This window comes from Diadema antillarum, unplaced genomic scaffold (genome assembly GCF_040938485.1).
Source record: "Diadema antillarum isolate AM-2024a unplaced genomic scaffold, OU_Dant_1.0 seq00000965_RagTag, whole genome shotgun sequence".
In the NCBI taxonomy this organism is placed as follows: Eukaryota; Metazoa; Echinodermata; class Echinoidea; order Diadematoida; family Diadematidae; genus Diadema; species Diadema antillarum.
The window spans coordinates 505,823-526,097 of NW_027271811.1; the positions used below are offsets into that span (position 1 = coordinate 505,823).

The 20,275-nt window shown below is 39.8% G+C and overlaps 2 protein-coding genes across 2 annotated transcripts; one reads left to right on the forward strand and one right to left on the reverse strand.

Moving 5' to 3' along the window:
• Positions 1-1,818: 1,818 nt before the first annotated feature.
• LOC139741956 (beta-1,4-galactosyltransferase galt-1-like) lies at positions 1,819-4,046 on the reverse strand. Its single transcript, XM_071652523.1, has one exon. The coding sequence runs from the start codon at positions 3,986-3,988 to the stop codon at positions 2,486-2,488; it is 1,503 nt and encodes a 500-aa protein (XP_071508624.1). The 5' UTR covers positions 3,989-4,046; the 3' UTR covers positions 1,819-2,485.
• Positions 4,047-13,353: 9,307 nt separating this feature from the next.
• Positions 13,354-14,445, forward strand: LOC139741949 (uncharacterized). Its single transcript, XM_071652518.1, has one exon. It carries the CDS (start codon positions 13,354-13,356, stop codon positions 14,443-14,445), a length of 1,092 nt encoding a protein of 363 aa, XP_071508619.1.
• Positions 14,446-20,275: the final 5,830 nt, after the last annotated feature.

The window sequence follows — 20,275 nt, forward strand, 5'->3', positions numbered from 1 at the left end:
TGGTATCATATATTCAAGTAATGTGCAGTTTAATGTTTCCAGGTTAGCATACCTGTACAGTGATGGAGCGATTAAACTGCACATTACTTGAATATGAGATCGTTCTGAAGCAAATTATTTTCACACAACAATAGATGTAGAATGTACTCTTAGATTAATCCCACATACAAGTGTAGATTTGAACAATTATCCCCAGCATTCCCACTGATTCCCACTGACAAGTTACTAGCCATCCCCTTTAAGCGTATGGTGATCTTTCGGATCAAACCTTCAGAAGCCCACCTATTGAAGACCCCGTAAAGTAGGGATACAAAGGAGTGGGGGCGCTGGGCCTGTTCGGATATATTCGAGAATCCCTTTTAGGAATTATGTACAGTTGTATCACTTATCTCTGCGTACACACAGAGCCGAAGAATCCCGACCGGAGTCGATCATTACCGATGACATAAGGTTTCGGTGCCCATATTCCCGGTCTCTTACCGGTCACACGGCTGACGGTCGTTATTCGTGTTTTACGAATGCCCCCGGTGGGCAGCGAATTCAATCGGACAACCATTGCTCCACTATGCTACCGGGGTTTTGATCGAAAAGTCAACCGCCATAATATCGGTCACTTATTGTAACTCGAGAAAGGCACACGTTCAACGTCTTGTAATCAATCTTTCACTGAAACAACAACAACAGCAGCAGCAACAACAACGACAACAATAACAAAACCGCATTGTTTAACAATGTTATTGGTTTGAGATATTTGTGAGCTCCCTGTTCCAGTATACTACTATCACATTCGTTATTGCCAATACAGTAAACAAGAATGAATCCTTAAAAAAACAACAACTAACGCTTGAAAGTAGCGTTAAAGGCTTTAAAGTGGGTAATCCCTGAGTGACCAAAGTTTTAACATACAGTTGCAACTCATCTCATTTTTACAAAATCAGTGTAAGAATTAATAATGTAATTAGTATTGTGCATGATATATGTTATGATACAGACAACATATTATTTACATATTATAATAAATTAATGTTGTACTGTTTTCACCCATTTGAAAATTCCCGAATACATGGCTCAATCCGCAGGCTCTATATTCTTTTTTTCTTGTACATTGAGCAGCAAAATGATAAACGGCGTCTTACATTCTAGGCCTAGAATGGGTAGAATAACCAGCAATGGACTCGACTTTAAAGTTCACGCAGCTCTTTTGATTGTTAAAACAGGAGGAGCACACGTTGAATATGATTCCTAAAAAGGTATAGACGAGGTTCCAACGACGTCACCAAGTCATGCTGAGGGGCAAAAATTGCGTAAGGGGACCCCCATACGAGTGGGCAAGCGCGTAAGAGTTACATACCACGTCTCATGATAGGCAGGCGGATATACGCTACGCGTACGGCGCGCTTGAGCCATGCGCGTAATACACATGAAATTTATTTTTACCCCTCAGCCAATTTGACGTCACGGAACCTCGTCTATAAGCCCTTCAGGTTGGCCACTGCCCACCAACAGAGAACAAATTCAGCAACGTTCTGTCGGATCTCTATGTACGAGCTTGAGGAAGACCCCAGGTTTTGAATCAGCTACTTGTACGGTGCATTAAGTTAAACACTAGTGTATTAAGATGTAATGTATAATAAAGCAAAGAGAAAGTAAGGTTAACAAATAAGCAACATGTCATGCATTTTCGTACATGTAATGACATGGATCAGACACTGAAAATACAGAAGTGACAAGCAATAAACTGGCAATAAATAAGTACAATGTGGAACATTGTCTCAATCAAGTAAATCTCTTTTTTGTTTGAGTGTGTATTTTCGCAGTTGAAGGTCTAGGCATAACTTTGCGGAATAACTCTATGCGTATAGTTACGCTTCGAGTTATAAAGGCTTCTGCACTTTCTTTTTCTTTTCTTTTTGAACTTTGAATGCAATGTTTATGTATATATATTTCAGTGCCACAGAAGGCAGCTCCAGATGCAGATAGTAAGGTCAACACTTCAAAGAAAAAATCACTTCCAGTGTCACAGAATGTATAAAGTTCCGGTGAAATTTTGCACGTTGTGCACCGTTCACTTGCCATTTAAACGAACGGAAAATGAAGACAATTGTCACTTCTGCTGAAATTTCATTTCACGTAGTTTCGGCAGTGGGGAAGAGTTCATTACATACATGTACATCAGGTACACACATTGTATAGAATGTCAATTTGAGAGGAATTTAAGAGAGTTGTTCAGGAAGAATAGATAACAAACGCTGTCACAATCTACACAAATACACCATTTAGCATCTTGAGTTCGAAAAATAAAGAAGAGTCGAAAATTCAGCTTTTGAAGGTCACAAGTTCATAACATAACGTAATCAATTAATGATTTTGTCAGAGTCCAACATCCTGCTCACATCGATAGCGCGCTTCTGACGCGCTCGCCCAGTGGTGCATGGAAGGCAATGATGCAAGTGTTTCTTGAGGCCACGCTGGGCCTCATCCTTCATCATGTTAACCCCTGCTTCAGCTTTGCTATTTTGTCCATCATATCCACCATGCTCGTATCCAGTACGTTGAATTTGGGCAGTCTAAAGTTCCGCCTTCGGGGATTATCTCCGCGGTAATGGACCATCCGAAGCTCCGTCCAGGGGTCGATGGTCACGGCCGTACCGCCGAGCTTCATGGCGTGAATCTTGAAGTAGTGGACGTTGATCGGCCTAAGAATGTTCTTGTCGTGCGACGCGTTGGGCTCGGTGGGCTCGCGAGCGCGCCACGGGTTCCTCTGTACCAGTGACTTCCCGCCCTGTGGCTCGGACAGGTTGGGCCGACCAAAGAACCAATTCTGAAGACGGACGGCACCCACGCGATCGTACAGCGGATCGCGCAGGTAGTCTCCAATGAACGGTTTGCTCGCATTCATCGGCTGCACATACTCGTCGACGTCGATCTTCAACATCCACTTGGAAGTGTGCCGATTTCGCCACAAGCAGTCATTTTCGTGAGCGATCTGGACTTCGAGGTAAATCTTGCAGCTCGTTGGTGTGTGCGCCCAGGGAATAACCGTGACCACGCCCCTGTCAATATACTCAGCAACTGTCGTCCGGAGCTTGCTCAGCTCTTCGAGTTGGTTGTCGTAGATGAAGACGTGGTCGACTCCGACATGCAGATGAAAATCGAGCCAGTCGCCTATAAATTCGTCAGCGTCTTTAAGCATAGTACACATGGTCAGAAAACGGCGTTGACGTTGCTCGCTTCCTGACAAACAAACAGTAATATCCTGGTATGAAAATTCGTTTGAAAAGGTACCGCCGACTTTCCGGTACAATGACATCGTGAAATTAGTCCGGTCGTAAAGTCGACGAGGTATAGGGCACGTAATCACTATCAGGTACTGCGGCTTGTACCCAAAACTCCTGTCATCGTGAACTACTGGGTCTGAGGCTACACGTTCGCTGTTCTCAAACTGACACACAAAATCGTCACCCCGCCAGTCCGTATTCTGAAGCCGAACACCGTTAATCACAACATTGTGGGAAATGGGATCAGCAAAAACTGAATGCAATGTTGGCATGCCACGCCGTGTCAGTTTCTCCTGAAAGAAACACATGTTGGCTCTCGGGGAAGAATACAAATAGCTGCCTGGTAAAGACTCATTAAGAGGAAGGATATGTGGGTCTGTCGAATGTTCATTTTCAAACTGCTCCCGGCTTTGGATTTGCAAGCGAACAGCTTTGTACGTCAGTGCGGGCGCTGACGTCGTGTGGAGATAGATAATCGTCGTGACGATGAATATTCCGATCACTGCAAGTATGACTCCCATGGAAGGTAACATGTCCTTGGCAAAGTCTGACGAGGACGACGACCGCTGATCCTGTTTGGAGGTAGATAGGTGGCGCTGTCGCGGTTCTTGCCTCAGTTGGTGGAGGTGCGCCAAGTGGCCCGATGAGTTTGGATTCACGAGGTCGTCCGCACCGCCTAGTCCATCCGGGTCATTAGCGTCCGCCATCATGGATGTGGAAAGCAGAGAGCTATTAAAGCCAAGACGGAGAGAAGAAACGGGTCAGCTGATCACGTAATAAGTTCTGCTACGCTGATTGAGCTGCTACCGTGACGGATGATACATCTCAGCGCTTTCGGTCATCTGCAGAAGAAAGAGAACGTCGGCAAAAATAGATAGTCAAGTGCATTATCAAAATCCTTTAATAAGTATTACGTGGTATCCTCACTGGGAAGATTACAAAGCGGGGGTTGGGGATTAAAGTGGGAGTATCTTTTCTTGTAACAACTTAAAAATCCGTGCTCTTGCAATGAACTCATCCTTGCGAGATTCTTAATCATCACACCCACTTTATACGTGGATTACCTACCGACTTGCCAGTAAGCAAAGAATGGGTATGACGACATTAATCCCGTTATCCTAAAGATCTAAAAAGAAGGGATATGTCCGATACCGTATGTCTTGTGATGTAATCGAAATATTGTCAGTGTTGCTGTTACGATGATAACAATCGGCATCATGCCATTAGAAATTTACTATGATTTTTTTGAAAAAAAATATCTGGTAATGATGATCATAACAAGAATGTCTTCTTTATTTTTTCCAGGGTACACTCTTCAATTCTACCACTGTAATGCGAGAGGGCTTTACCATTATCCTTACCCAGGCGTTACCCAGTTGGTACCAATCATGCATCTGAATAGAGAGGGATATGATGTTGAGTGGGGTGGGGGATGTCAAAGGGCGTAGGTGAATTGAATTTAATTGAATTTATTTATTTAACCACGGTAAAAAGCCTGCTATCAGCTATAAGCTGTTTTTCAGCAAGGCCGTGAAATGATAACAAAACATAGAAATCATACAATGAAGAGAATGCACATAAAAAACACAAAATAATCATTGCAAACGAACGCCAGAAAAAAAAGATTAAGAATACATTGTGTAAGTACAGACCAAAAAAAAGGACAAAAAATGAAAATGAAACATGTGACAAGTTATTAGGAAATAGTTGTTACATAAGCATTGTGTACTATAATAAATTCAATATAATCAGGTAGAATAATTAGCAAAGGAGATGTGCGAAATTGCTCTTGAGAATGCAGTGATTGAAGTTAAGGATCTCGTTTCTGTTGGTAATGTATTGAATAATCTCAATGCCGAATATAGAGTGCTATTTTTACCTGACGGGATTCCAACCCGAGAGTTCTGATTCAAAATCAAGGGTATCAACTACTTTTCAACAGGACTGTGCCTTCGGATATCTTAATCAAAATGTCTAATTCTTCAACGCAACATTTTGCCAAAGAGCTTCCCACCATTTACTTCGGCTCTCAAAAACATTAATTACCAGCGACCGGAGTACGCCTCACAAACCCCGTGAACAGTACACGATCACACCCACACTCGAGCGACAGAGAGCTAATTGCTCTGTTTCTGCTTACAATCATTGTACAACTATTTCATGCTGTATATCTGCCACAAGTGCAATGCAGATCATATACTGTCATTGTGTTAAAACTATCCAAACGATAAGATAGAAAAGATGTTCATGACATCTTGTCATAGGCTAATCAGATGTAAGGCATTCCCCTTGAGCTTAACTTGGAACCCATATTCTTACTGATAATTTGTTAGGATGGTGGAACCAAGAGTGTTTGTTTGTTAGATTGTTTGGATGTTTTTGTTTTTGTTTTTGGCTTCTTCAGAGTCCAAAATGTGTATTTTGCGGTGGCAAGACATTTGCTCCTTCGACAATTGCTTCGGTCTTCTTCTCTTCAAGGACTTAGGGTTAAAGAGAACCAAAAACCCAAAGAGCAATGTTAGTAGAAAACATCAGTGAAAGTTTGAGGAAAATCGGACAATCGATGCAACAGTTATGAATTCTTAAAGTTTTGGTGTTAGAACCGCTGGATGAGGAGACTATTAGAGGTTATGAAGAATGAGTGGACAACACAAAGTAAACTAAAAGGAAATTCAACAAAAAATTCACTTTTCTAGTATTATGAAAGAGCACTTGACTAACCGCTTTCAGAAAGCAGGGGAATAATTGCTACCCATAACATATTATGTCAGTATCAAATTGATGGGATTTGTAATTTTCACGAAAACTGATTTTGATTTTGTGTGAAATTTCCATTTTCTTTGTTTTCTTTTTGTTTTCTTTCTTTTTTGAAATACTTTCCTTATATTGTCCACTCAAACGTCATAACCTTTATTTCTTTTATTAAAAAAAAATAAAGCGTGGGGGGGGGGGTGATGCGCGCCCTGTACAATTTGTACGCCCCCTCCTGGATCCGCCATTACATACATTATACATACAGGTGTTGCTACATTTTGCATAAGTTATAACAACACTGCAACATCACAAGCTTTGTTTACACTTGCTCCGTAAGCGCTCCTGGTTTGTTAACTGATATGATTTTTTTTTTAATACGTCGAGTGGAGTGGTGACACGAAGTGCGTGAATCAACTCGAGATGATCTCACTGTAAAGGCATTATTTACCATTTGTAGATGAAAAGTATGAAAAATCACCACCAAAAGCATCAACAACAACCTCCTAGCTTGTCGCATTTAAGTTTATCAAGGATCAAAGTTTATCTGTCGGTAAACACAAGATGCAGTTTTGATTACCAAGAAAAACTCTATGCAATCTACAATATGTTAAATGTCAACAGAAAATCCTATCAAGACATCCGCGTCTGAAAAAGCGTGTACAGATTATACGTAGCTGGGCAAAATTTACCATTTGCAGATGAAACAGAAGCCCGGCTTTTCTTTCTTAAACTGTTCAAAGAATTTTTTTTTTTTTTTACTATTCCAAAGGTTGATATGACCCCACCCTGAAAATGAGTTTTTACGTGAAGTAGTTCAAGTGCTCTTAAGAATACTATTTTTTTTCATCATGGTTCTTCTGCGAGTTCTTTGAGTCAGGTCCAGGTATACATGTACACTAGGTGAGATCCTGCATTTTGATCATATTACTGTACACGCCTGTACATTATGTGCGATAGAGCTTCAGTGCTTTAATTATTGTAGTTATAATGATGAAAGAAATACGACATATATATTCTCCTTTTCCTGGTAGAAAGAAGACTGGAGTTTTACTATTGGAAAGTTTTCCTAAAGGAGATATTACATGTAATACATACATGTACATCACCAGGTATTGTTTTATAACCTGCAGTACCCCGTGATAACGCCTTTCATTACTCCGAATAGCAATGAAAAAGAATAATAATTTTCAGCCAAGAAAATCAGACAACTAGCATACTACATGCGTATGAAGACAATCATTATGTATCCACATATCAGCCATCTTTTAAAATCGGCAAATATACAGCTGATTGCACATAAAACATATTGTCTGTCTGTCTGTTTTTGCTCCCCCCCTTTTTTTTTTGTTCTATGCAAACATACATGTACATCACCAGGTATTGTTTTATAACCTGCAGTACCCCGTGATAACGCCTTTCATTACTCCGAATAGCAATGAAAAAGAATAATAATTTTCAGCCAAGAAAATCAGACAACTAGCATACTACATGCGTATGAAGACAATCATTATGTATCCACATATCAGCCATCTTTTAAAATCGGCAAATATACAGCTGATTGCACATAAAACATATTGTCTGTCTGTCTGTTTTTGCTCCCCCCCTTTTTTTTTTTTGTTCTATGCAAACTGTACATGAAGTACGTGAGGATGATTCTGGTTACATGTACAACGCAGGTGCATATCAACCGATCTCTCAAAAAATACTATCATTTTTTTTCTAATACCAACGTACTATATTGGGCATTAAAACAACAACCGCCACTACTTCTTCTTCTTCTTCTTCTTCTTCTTGAAAGACAATAAATTCGTCAGTTGAATACCTCCAGATGATTTTCCCATCACTACATATATGTATGGCTGCCAAGGAAAATCACATGCCTCTCAACATTTGCCGTCCAAGGAAAAACATCAACAAGTTTGCCTATGTTCAACTAAAAATATGCCTGAGTGAAATGATCAACTACTGTAAGTTACGTGGTTAATATGAGTCTTTAGTTGAAATAAAAAAGTTACTGTCTTTTTCCAAATCATCTCACATCAGGCTCTATGGGCAAGACCACGTTCCTCCTCAAAGCAACCAAACAAATCTGATTGATCTTCGTAATACATGTAGGCTGCATAGCTTTTTCTATAGTATATAGACTACGGAAGGAGGAAGATTCCTAAGAAGAAGAATAGTTCAAGGGAAGCACAAGAAGACTGGGACTACCTTCCTGACCCTGTGACCAAACAATTTGGCCTTTTATTACTTATCTACTTCTAAGTATAAACATCATTTTAGTTAGCAAGGGAGGAGAGACATATTCAATTCTACTGCATTACACTGGGCCCGACATTCTCTCCGATAATGCCGCTATAGTATAATGACGTACAACTGTAATCTGGTGGTGGAGAGACCCTTGTCAAATATTTGCATAAAGACCGACTACAGCCCCACATGTTCCGATTAGACTACGTGTGGGGTTGCCTTTCTTGAGGTGGAAAAGAAGACCACAGAACATTTGGTCCAGTTGAATGTGACAACTCTCCTGTCCTACTTTCAAACAAAGGAAATGACCAGGAATTGTCTCCGAGATATTAAAAGTGAAAGATTTAAAGAGTCACAAATAAGCACGCAAAATAATAAGCAAAAAACGAAGGTTAACATTAAATGTTACTCCCTTATTGACTTGCCTAAAGACGTCTAATACGTCTGTTTGTACATGACAATGTATCACATGATTACAGCATCGCCGATTACATGGTCATCTATACTGTACTGAACGCGGACACTTTTATATGTGTGAATGTGTCTACAATGTATGTGTATGTTACGTGTGTATTATTATCATTTGCTTTTGGTACACGAGGAAAACGAGAGAAAAACGAAACGAATGCATCCCAGGTAATACGAGCGCGTAATCAAAAAGAGCACGTTTTGATTTCACTTACCTTTACAGCAGAATGTGTACGCCATAGAGCTGGCGGAAGAGTTGACGCCATATCACAATGTATTGTCAGATGCCACCATAAAAAATCCATACATTTTCACCGCACGATGAGCACGCCACGACACTTGCAGCCACGTATGCACCGCCGCCGCTATTATCTGCGTGTGTGTGTATGTGTGTGTATGTGGGGTGACGTGTGGACCAAACTGATTCCAAGTTCTGCCGCGACGACTATCAAACTGCACTTGGACCGACTCTTAGCCTGTTTGACGTATCACCACCGATCTGCAAGGGGAAACGATGTTTGTCAAGCACTCCTCAGATAGTGGCATGACCGAAGTACTGGGGTGATGGTGGGCTAGGCCTGGTATGCGAGTTGGTACAGCGCCTGGTAGACCCACTGTAGTACAACTGGTAAGGTAGATACCCACTTGGAATGTATCAAGTCTTTGAAAAGATCACGCTGTGCTGCATATCACGCATCGCCGAATGTGCCAAGTCTTTACGCCAATGGTTCCTTAAAGAAAGCAGCGAGTCAGTACAATAGTTGGGGTCACTGGAGCGGTTGGTCATTATTATCTTGGTCGGTATGGTCTCAGATTGGTCTTGGGATTACGGGCAAGGAGGAGGGGGGGGGGGGTATGGTAGGGTGGGGCGGAATAAAAGCCGAACAGGGTTTTTTTAAAGTGATTTGGCTTGAAATACAAAAAGTTGATTATAGTCACTCTTTGGCACAGTGATTTGCCTTTTTTTTTTTTTTTTTCATTTGCATTTACTCGGGTGAGAGCGCTCATGAATTCGTGCCAAGATAAAACAACGACGAAAAAATTCAAAACTCAACCAAACAGTAAAGATACATACTTGTCCCAAAGAGACAGGAGCAAACAAACATCAGATTACTCTACTGTATCTTAATTGTGAATGAAATAAGATACACCTAGTTGCATGTCTACATGGTATCTCTCTTTGTCTCTCCTCTGTATACATACAATTATATATTTATATAATATACAATATGTGATTATGATAAATATCAACACAAAAACACAAGTTTATACAGATACACATCATATAAACGTATTGTGCAAACAGATCATCACTTGTACTCAGTATACCACACATAAACTAAAGATATGTTGATACATTATGAAGATAATAAAAAATATATGAAAGATAATCCCTGTGAAAAACGAATGGTATTTCCAATTCTAGTTCACGGATTATTTTGATTACGATTCATATTAGATTTCCTCCATTCTCATTATAATTATTTAAGAAAATACTTTCTACAAGAAACTTTCAAAGGGCACAATAATCATAAAAAGCGAAATATCATCAAAATGCTATGCGACAAGCAGCATGTAAAATACACTGTCGACTATTATAAGGCAAATAACATTCAAAACAAGGGATGGTGTAGACACTGTCAACTATTTAGTAAAAAATAATGACATTCCAAACAAAGGATGGTTCCGATTTTGTTTTGCAGTAGCAAAATTTTAGAGGACAAAAGAAGGGGGAGGCTCAAGCAATATTCTAGGAATTGTTATCCTAAAATGCCCCGCAATGCTTCGGGTTTTTTCCTTGTTTTTTGTCACTGTTGATTTTTTTCTCGTGGAGTGGTTTTGAATAATCATTCCATCGACGAGGCCCAGGGTCAAGAGCGTTTTGGGTTCGGCTCATTCGGAAACCACTGGACATGGAGAGCATGGTAAATATCAAGGAGCAGGTCGGAGTGAGTGTATGGTATTTCAATTCATAGGAGACGAACAACGAAGACATGCAACGTGCAAGGCTAATTGTTTGGTTTTTACTCATTTCTCCTTATAAACGAATATACCATGCATAATAACCCAGTACCTGAAAGAAAGTTTATTCATGTCGCAATCTCTAAAGAATTAAAGCATAATACAAGTTAATTGAATTTGCAATGTTAAAGACTCCACAAAATGTCTGAATCTGTAATCTCATGGATTTTTCAACTCTTGAAGGATGAATAATAGTATAATTGAAAAAAAAAACACCTAAACGTGATATAAGGAATGACTCATAATTATATTTGCATTTATGATTTCTCTTTATTTATCTTTTCTTTTTTAATTGTGACAGACAAAATGCCCACCCTGCATAATGTACGCAATGTTTTACAACGTGTCTTCCTTACAATACCCTACGATGTAGTCGCGGGTGATATTTCAGAAAAGATGTTAGGATAACAGCTCTTTTTGGAATAGTTACAGCAAATCAGGAAACAGGAGTGTCTATTACAGCAAGTTTTTTTCTTCTTCTTCTTTTTTAATGAAATGTAGCCGTGGTCCAACCTATACTATGCCGTGCCAAACCGTTGTGACAATTTGAATCTTAAGTAGCACACCGTTTCAGCGAGAGTAGAACCAACAGCTCCCTCATTCGACGGGGTACAGAAAAGCGAAAGGATGATCAAGCGTACGACGAAAGGCGCTTTTGACAATGACGTAATCAACCGAGCCCATAGACTTCAGTGACCAACAATTGATCCATTGCCGAAATCAATCGATGGATCTCCTTTCTCTACCTGTCCTAAAAGAAACACGTTGAGGTGCCGCATTCGGTTCTACGCGACATGGCATGCATCTGTACCAAATTTCTTACAGTCTTCTACACTCGAACCAGATCCAGCGACAGATGACAGAATGAACAACTTGACATCTTGATGAGTAGCAGCAGTTCTTGGAAGGTCGCAGATATTTTGCCAATACAATTGCTTGAGTCTGCCAGGTCCTACCTGGTAGATCCAAGGCAGGTAAGTTACTGACGTGTATTTGAAAGAATATGCACATCATGCATACCGTTGAAGAATATTGACTTTGAATGGTTTTCAGAGCAAAAGAGCGCAATGTCCTTTCTATACCAACAGCTTTAAAACTAATACTGATATCAGTAGGGTTCTCTAGGGACATCCAAAATTTGTATTTACCTCTGGCAGTTTCGACGGCGGGCTGTCATCTTTCTCAAACGTGAAGGGTGACAGCCCGTTGTCGAAATTGTCACAGGTAAATACAACTTTTGGATGTCGCAGTGCCTAGAAAACGCTTTATCTGCATTTATCAACCATCCTTATGAACTTATTTCGCAGCTTTAAAACCTGCCTGCAATGGGATGTTGTTAAAGAATGTACATGACAGTGCGACGTCTGCTCCACTTGAATCAATCTTCTCCTTTAATACCAGCACTCTTTATTGCAAGTTATAATTACCCAGTACTACGGTAAAATGAATAAGACAAGATTTGACGAAACACTCGAAGGAGGTTGACGTTTTATGAAAAGCTGCGAAGCGAATGATTTCATCTGATTTTTGACTATTTCTGTCCACCCGGCTCTAATGTGTTAAATGTTATGAATAAAGGGAAATAAGACAAAGTGCTTAGAAACTAGCTTTCGACACAGTTTGGGTTATCAACATGGCTGCGGAGGGGGGGGGGGGTATCATACTGTGAGCTTGTTCTTTCCGTTGACAAGTCGTGGACAAGACCCAGCTGGTAGAGCAATAAGAACAGAGACAATTTCTCTCAGTCAAGACAAAAGAATTAAGAATCAGCATGCGCCTAAAAGATTTCTTGCAAGGTGTTGTTGAATGCAGGCAATACCGGCCTGAGGAACGTTTGAACGCATGTGTTGTTTGAGAATTCTTATAGTCATCTAATTTACTTTCCCCTAAGACGTGCAAAATATTCTTGGTTCTCAAGGAGTTAGTTGGCAGGATCATCCAGGAAAAGGAAAAAAAGAACGAACGGCAAACAATACACATATCGCATATATAAGTAGGGTGTAAGAATAATTGTGTATTTAAATGTTTATTGTTGAAAGACTTGAGTAAGGGCCTACTCGTGCATCATAATAATGATTATTCTGTGCCATGTTCTTTTTTTCGCACTTTACAGGAGGCACAGCACACTCCTCACACTGGGGTTCTGGTGTGACACGGAATGAGGAATTTTGTGCAGAAAAGGTGGAAGTAATCAATTATTGTTGGTAAAATCTCGGGTGATGGCTGATTGCAAAAGGAAATACAAGAAAAACACCTTCTTTTCTTAAATAACGGAAAATGCTGAATGGAACTCAGCCTCACCATGAATCGGCGAAGAGGAGCATGGCTTCGGAGAGGAAAGTGGGACACATTATGGATGTTGATCGCCATGGCAACGATGTCTTGCATGATATTGATAGGAGCCATACTGCAAAAGTCACTGAAACATCATAATCAGACGACAAGGTCCAGACGACTTTTGGCGGGGAGACAAGATCTGCTTCGTCCTAAGCACAGCAAATCCAAACTAAACAGGACATACGAATATTCAGAGCCTAGACAGAATATGTGCTTTTTCAGCGGCTATTTGGAGCGCGAAGGAATGCCGAAACTTCACTCGGTTTTCGCTGATCCCGTTTCGAAGAATGTCGTGTTTATAGGGACGCGGTTTCTGGCTCAAAACTGGACAAAAGAAAAGTTTGTCAGTCATTTTGAGACCGGAGAAAGCATACTGTGTGACCCAATCGTGGAAGACTACCTCAGCTTTGGTTATCTTTCTCAGTTCAACATCGTCCTTACTTGCCAGCTTCCCTTATCTCTCGACGGGAAAGCAAACTTTTCGCTGACTCTCCAACGTATTTCAAACGTAAAAAGGTTCCAGCGTTATGCTTATGACGACATACAAGTGTGCTCATCGGGATCATCGAAATTCAAGCGATTCATGCTGACAGCCTGCACCATGATAAGAAACATGGATGACTTCGTTTCGGAATGGATTACATTTCACAGGTATGTCGGCGTTCAGCATTTTTTCCTCTATGACAATGAGTCGCCGGAGAACAGCACGCTACGTCACACTGTTCGCAAGGAGATCGCAGAGGGCGTGGTTACAGTGATTCCCTGGACTCATGCTGCTGTAGGGCAGAAGACATACCTCGAAGTCCAGATCGCCCACGAGAACGACTGCGTCTGGCGAAATCGTTATAGGTCCAAATGGATGCTTAAAATCGACGTGGATGAATTCGTTCAGCCAATGAATGTCAGTAAACGGTTTATAACCGATTACTTGGAGGGTCCCCTGTTTGATCGCGTTGGGGCCGTCCGATTGCAGAATTGGTTCTTTGGTCGCCATGACAACATGTCTATTCAAAGTGGAGATTCAGTGGTGGAGCGAAATACTTGGAGACCCAGCTACCCCACGGCACAAAACAGTGGACGCGACAAGAACATCCTGCAACCAATGAACATCCACTATTTCAAAATCCACGCTGTGAAAATCGGCGGGCCTGCAGTATCGCTTAGCCCCCACCGAGAACTGCGGCTGGTTCATTACAGACTCGACAACCCTCGCATCCGGAGATTTGGCTTCCCTGACTTCGACACGCGCGACTTGAGTATGGTGAAGATGATGACTGAGGCTAAGAAACTTTACGGCCGGGAGAGATTGTCGAATGCAGCTCATCCTGTGGGATAGGTTCTATACCATCTAGAGCACGGAGAGTGCCGCAGGAAGTAAATCAAATACTCTATGACGAGGATTTTACTTTGTAGTTATTGGAAAGGGAACATTGCCCTACTTCGATGGGCTGTCTTCTAAATCAAACAGGGAACGAACTTACTGCAAAGTGATGGCTACTAGTGACCATGTGTACCATATTGTGATATTCAAATGTCAGAAATCATTCGTCCATTGCAATTGCAGTCAAGTGTTATTTTTTAAGCTACCCTCCATGCCAAATATTCGGTACACCTATTCGTCGAATATTGTTACTTCGTTGACGTGTGACGGACGTAGGTCACTCAATTAAACAAAAAAAACAACAACAACAGACAAACAAACAAAGAAACACGCACCCACAGAACAAAAACACACCCATATTTCATCATGTCCACAGGTATGACTTTCGGCCGCTCATGATATTTGTAATGCGACTTTGATAGTGAAACTACAGACGGTGACAACAACAAAAATTACCTCTTTGAACAGGTCTTATCACACGTACTCTGCCATAAATGGTAACATAATAACAGCTCAGTCGTTCAATATTCTGTCTTCGTTATTCTATTTCCAGGAACATTGCACAATTACAGCCAGACTTTGAATATCACAAATAGGAATGATAACAATAGGAACACAGATGTCAAACGATTACCAAAAATAAATCAAGAATCTTTTTATCCATATTAGGTGGTTATGTAACCATAATAATAACCAATGCTATTGAGAGAAAAAGTGATACGTAATCATTATGTAACTATCAACATTGCATCTCTCAAATGAAAGTGTTAAATGAGGTGTAGCTATGTATACAAGAACAATGCCATTTTAATGAATGTTATCATACTCTTATTCAGAACTTCGTAATAGCATGCCATAACCACACAAAATAAGTGTACAACTTTGGCAGTCGAGGAAGTGCAGCTTTACATAATGAATACCCACCGTTACTTGAGGCTGAAATTATTTCGAATGTATTTGAGTAAAGCCCTTTTCACAGCGTGACTGCTTTGTGTAATTTGTGACTCTTTATTGATAACTCATAGTTTTGCGGTAAATGTTCATGTGTATTTGATGGTGCGCTTGTGTGCTAGGCACATTGCAATATATTTTCTTTTTGCCTATACACCTTATTTTTCTTTCTTACATATTGCCATCGATGTCTTTCATACACAATCTGCAAATAAAAAAAAATATAGAAACACAAAAAAGAAGAACAACCTTCCAAAGCAGATAATGCAACAACAGAATATTGTAAATTACAATTACGATTGCATTTAATCATAAAATACTGATATATGTACTGAAAGCTCTTATTTAAACAAGCCTTTCATTTTAAAAGTATGTTGCGAAAAGTGCAAACATAATGTGTTCTATGTCCTGTTCAAGAACATGTGATATTCACATCAATGTTCTCAAGGCAAACCCTGTAAGGTCCTCGATTGATTAGAAATAGAGTCTGATTTAATCTCTACCTTGAAAGTGACCGTGCCCTTTATACACTATCCAAAGTCAGAACGCACAAGTGGAAATCGGTGTCAAATTTTCAAGGATGCGGTATTGAAGCACACATAATCTCACTGACGAGGGCTTGAGTAATTGTAGGTGGTTTTTGGAAGTTCTAATAGTTGTCATGACAGTGGATTAAAGAAAATCTTTTAGATGTCCAAGTAAACTAATAAAACAACTCCAGCACAATCACACAAATAGCAGTCGAAATCACAAACGCAAAACACATGCATATATATATATATATATATATATATATATATATATGTGTGTGTGTGTGTTTGTGTGTGTGCGTGTTAATTGAAAATTTTAAAATTGTCATAATCTATGACCGATTTCATTGAAACTTTGAAATCGATTTGACTCTTTGCATCAAAAAAGTTAAAACGTTGAAAATCTAAACAAATTACGTAAAACGTTACCTGCTTGTTTTCATTTCGAATAACAATATTATTTTGTTTCATATTGTCCTAGATTTAAGTCATTCATTCGCTTTAATGTAACCAATGCCGTTGGAGTGTCGTTGACGACTTTTTTTTTCATGCATATGGGGGTCTTAAAGTGGCAAGTTTAATCATTATTCTCTTAAAGTATTTATCAAATGTTTTTAGTCATGCAGGTTTTCTTTATTTTGCACCTACTTCATAAAGCTCTACTCGGAAAAGATATCCATCTTCACTTTTGTGATGTCATCAGCTGCAGCAGTATAGCCAGGTGAAATAAGCATAACAACACCCGATGATACCATGGACCTAATATACAAGGACATTCATTGTATCGTCAATTAATGTATGCACCTATACATATCAAAAGCGCCACAAAGACATTTTTAACATGCTTCACTGCTTTGATCCCGTCATCGTGGCCGCCAGCAAGTCGGGAGAAGAACAAGACGGAGATTCGAGAAATCTAAAACTATATGCGCAGACGAAAATAACTCACAAAAATCAATCAAATGAAGTGAATGTGCACTTGTGGTGTATGTCAGGAAATCATGCTTCAAACAATTTTGCTTGAGAGAAGCCGGCAGTTTTTAAAAGAAAGCTAACATTTTGGCAGAATGATTGTCATATGTGATCTCAATACTTCACTTTTCCTCAGCTTATTCCAGAGCAAAAAGGGACGGTAATGGTAGAGAACAGGTATATCTTGCCATTATGCAAGGTCTTATGATTGTGCAAAAATGTGCAAATCAGCAATTACCCATCTTTTGACACAAAATTTGTCATGTTCGCAGGTTTTGCCGCTCCTCATCATCTGTATTTGTTCAAAGACATTTCCGTCTGAAAAAGGCACATCAGCAAAACAAGACTGAAATGAGGGAAACGATTCTTTTTTTTAAGTGACAATACATGATCACACAATCGTTATTGTCCAGACACCTGAATGTACTTATTAAGATGCACATAATCATGTGTCGGCGACGATCATTACATCAAAGAAAGACTGCCGTGAACAGTCCATGTATGTAACAGGTCCATGATGATACGCACCTTGTAACCAGGTGCACCTTCTCCCAGTAGGCAGACCGAATCCATACCACACAACTCCACACCTTTTGTTGCCATACATGATCCTAAGACATTTTCACATCTTTTAATATATCCTGGCAAAACGGGTTAACAGCCATGATTCTAGAAAGCGTTCATCAATGGATAGAGCAAAATGAACTCTTTTAACAAATACTATATTTATATTAGATTATATTCAATATTTTCTAATTGGTTTCACCTTCTGTCAGATTTATCTCGAGTAAAAACCTATTTAAGTTTTAACTCGATTACGATTAAATTCTTGAATTTGGGCACTAACTAAAGTAAGATGCGTACTACCTGCTTTTTGATGCTTACTAGCTGAATTCCCTTTCGATAACATCATGAAAGGATGTGTGTTTTTGTTGTTTGTTGTTTGTTGTTGTTGCTTTGTGTTTTTGTTCTGGAGTTCAGTAGGAGCTCACACAAAGAAAAAGAACGGAATACTAAATGATAGAAGATCTACGAAACATATTTTGAGCAGAAAGTTATACATTTTCACACCACTAAAAGATGTAGTGGATATCAGGGTACCTTTACGACTACAGTTTTGCGACGTGACTTTACAGGCAGCTGACTGCGCTCTCCCGGAAAGACGTTCGTTGAACCGCGCGCAGCACCCACCCGTACAGGGAGTCGGCGTCTAGAGATGATATCGTGACGTCACTAATTGAATCGTCTTTTCCTCGACAAGTCGAAGGACGAAGGTCAAAGTTCACGAGGGGAGGGATAATGTGAAATTTGTTCGCCGACATCAGACGCGTTGGATGGGTAGGCAGATGTCTTTCGTGTCATGTTCGCTGCGACCGTCATTTATTTTGTCAGTTCACATAGTACGCCAAGCCCGCGCCTCTCCCCTGTGGGAAGTGGGAAGATAATCCTTGCGAGTCTTGGGGTGCTTTCGTTGTTTTTATTGCGAAGAGAGCAAAATTGCCACGAAAACTCATTACGATTTTTCCTTCGATTAGAATACTACATTTTGTAATCCCTGATTACTTCGTTAGCGGCATTGAGTCATGGTACTTTTCACATTACTGTCGAACCTGACAGAACCTTGAAGTAAAAAGAAATTGGAAGTAAATGGATTCAAGGCCGAATTACTGAAGACACGGAAAAACAACAAAGTAGAGAAAACACCAAGAAGAAAAGCCAAATAATGGAAAGAGGAAGCATGGCGAAACGACGCATACAAGGACAAAGGGGAGCATTATGATTATGACATCTTAAGCTCATACCAAAATATTAGGCCTATATCTAACTAAAGTTTAGGGATTTTTTAAATGGAAAGATTAACTCCGTAACAATTATGGGTACACACACACACATAAACACATACACACATACTTATCATAATCATATGTATAAATCATTAACTTAATCTGATTACTCACGGGATTAATCATTAACATAATCTGATTACTCACGGGACCTGCGGCTGTACAAGCTAATGCTTTTACGCAGGCCCCATCATATTTTTTTTTTCGCATTATGACCACAGTGTAATTCGCATGCATACAGACCTCATGTTTATACCAAATCAAACTTCTGTACATTCTGATGAAGTCTCATCTGAATTATGTTTTGTATAATTTTCGTATTTATATACTTTATTGTGATATATGTGAGAAATATGAAAATAAATTGAAATGAAAAAAAATGAAATGAAACTTAATCATACAGATACATTCATAAACATATATATTACGATCACGAAACATCTACTGTTGATGTCCACATACTATGACTCTTGGGCTCCTGAACTGACGCTTGATCGCATGACTCAAAACCTCGGCCTACTTGCTGCTCACAAAAGTATTTTTTTCTTCAGATTTACGTCAGAAGAATTGATCAACACCTCTTCACGAAAATGTCATCAAAAACGCATTTTCTTTACTTTTTTTTTCTCTCTCTCTGACTCGAGGTTGTCACGCGGCGATACGAGGACATAGTTCGGTCTCTCCTGGGTACTGTTGCTATCCGGCGAAAGACCCTGCAAGCTTGCAAAATCATATGTTGTGGAAAATTGCTTCGGTAGATGGAGGATCGAGTCGAGATGAGAGAAGGAGAGATAGATAGAGAGAGACATGGGGGGGGGGGATTAGAGGAAAACATATAATTTCACCACCGAAAATAAAGGCGAAGAATATTATGAGGAGGAAAGATTTAAACATGGTAAAGAGAAAGAATGGGGAGGGGGTAGAAATTAGAAACTTTTTTTTTTTTTTAAAGGAGAAAAACGGAGAAACAAAATTAGTAGAGTATAATACTGACAATATAGCCGGAAGTGAAGGGAAAACTTTCAAAAGGAACTGAAAGCAACAAACAAACAAACAAACAAACAAATAAAGAAGATGAGAGAGAGAGAGAGAGGGGGACGTTTATATCATCCACAGAGAAAGAGATTGCTTAGAAGTACGAAAATGAATACCCATAGGAGGTATATAAACTCCAGCTAAGAAAATAGGTCAGTCGGAACATAGTGTTGTCGAATAGAGAGAGGAGTAGCGAAATACAGGTCGACAGCTAGGCAGAAAAAAAGCAACAGGCAGAGAGGAAGAAATAGGGAGAAAGAAAGAGACGGAGATAGATGTGTGGAAATTTAGGAAAGATCGTGTGTCACTGTGATAGGCCAAGAGAGCAGAACGTTAAAGGGACTGTGCAGTACTGATTGAGGTGAGGATTCACGTTTATACCATTTTTTGGTGAGATAATGAAAAACCTCCTATGAAATACGAAAGAGCATGTAATTTCAAAAAGGATTCAAT

Bases quoted from the DNA above. Each gene is read 5' to 3' on its own strand.
- LOC139741949 (XM_071652518.1), top strand. From the start codon at position 13,354: ATGCCGAAACTTCACTCGGTTTTCGCTGATCCCGTTTCGAAGAATGTC.
- LOC139741956 (XM_071652523.1), bottom strand. From the start codon at position 3,988: ATGATGGCGGACGCTAATGACCCGGATGGACTAGGCGGTGCGGACGAC.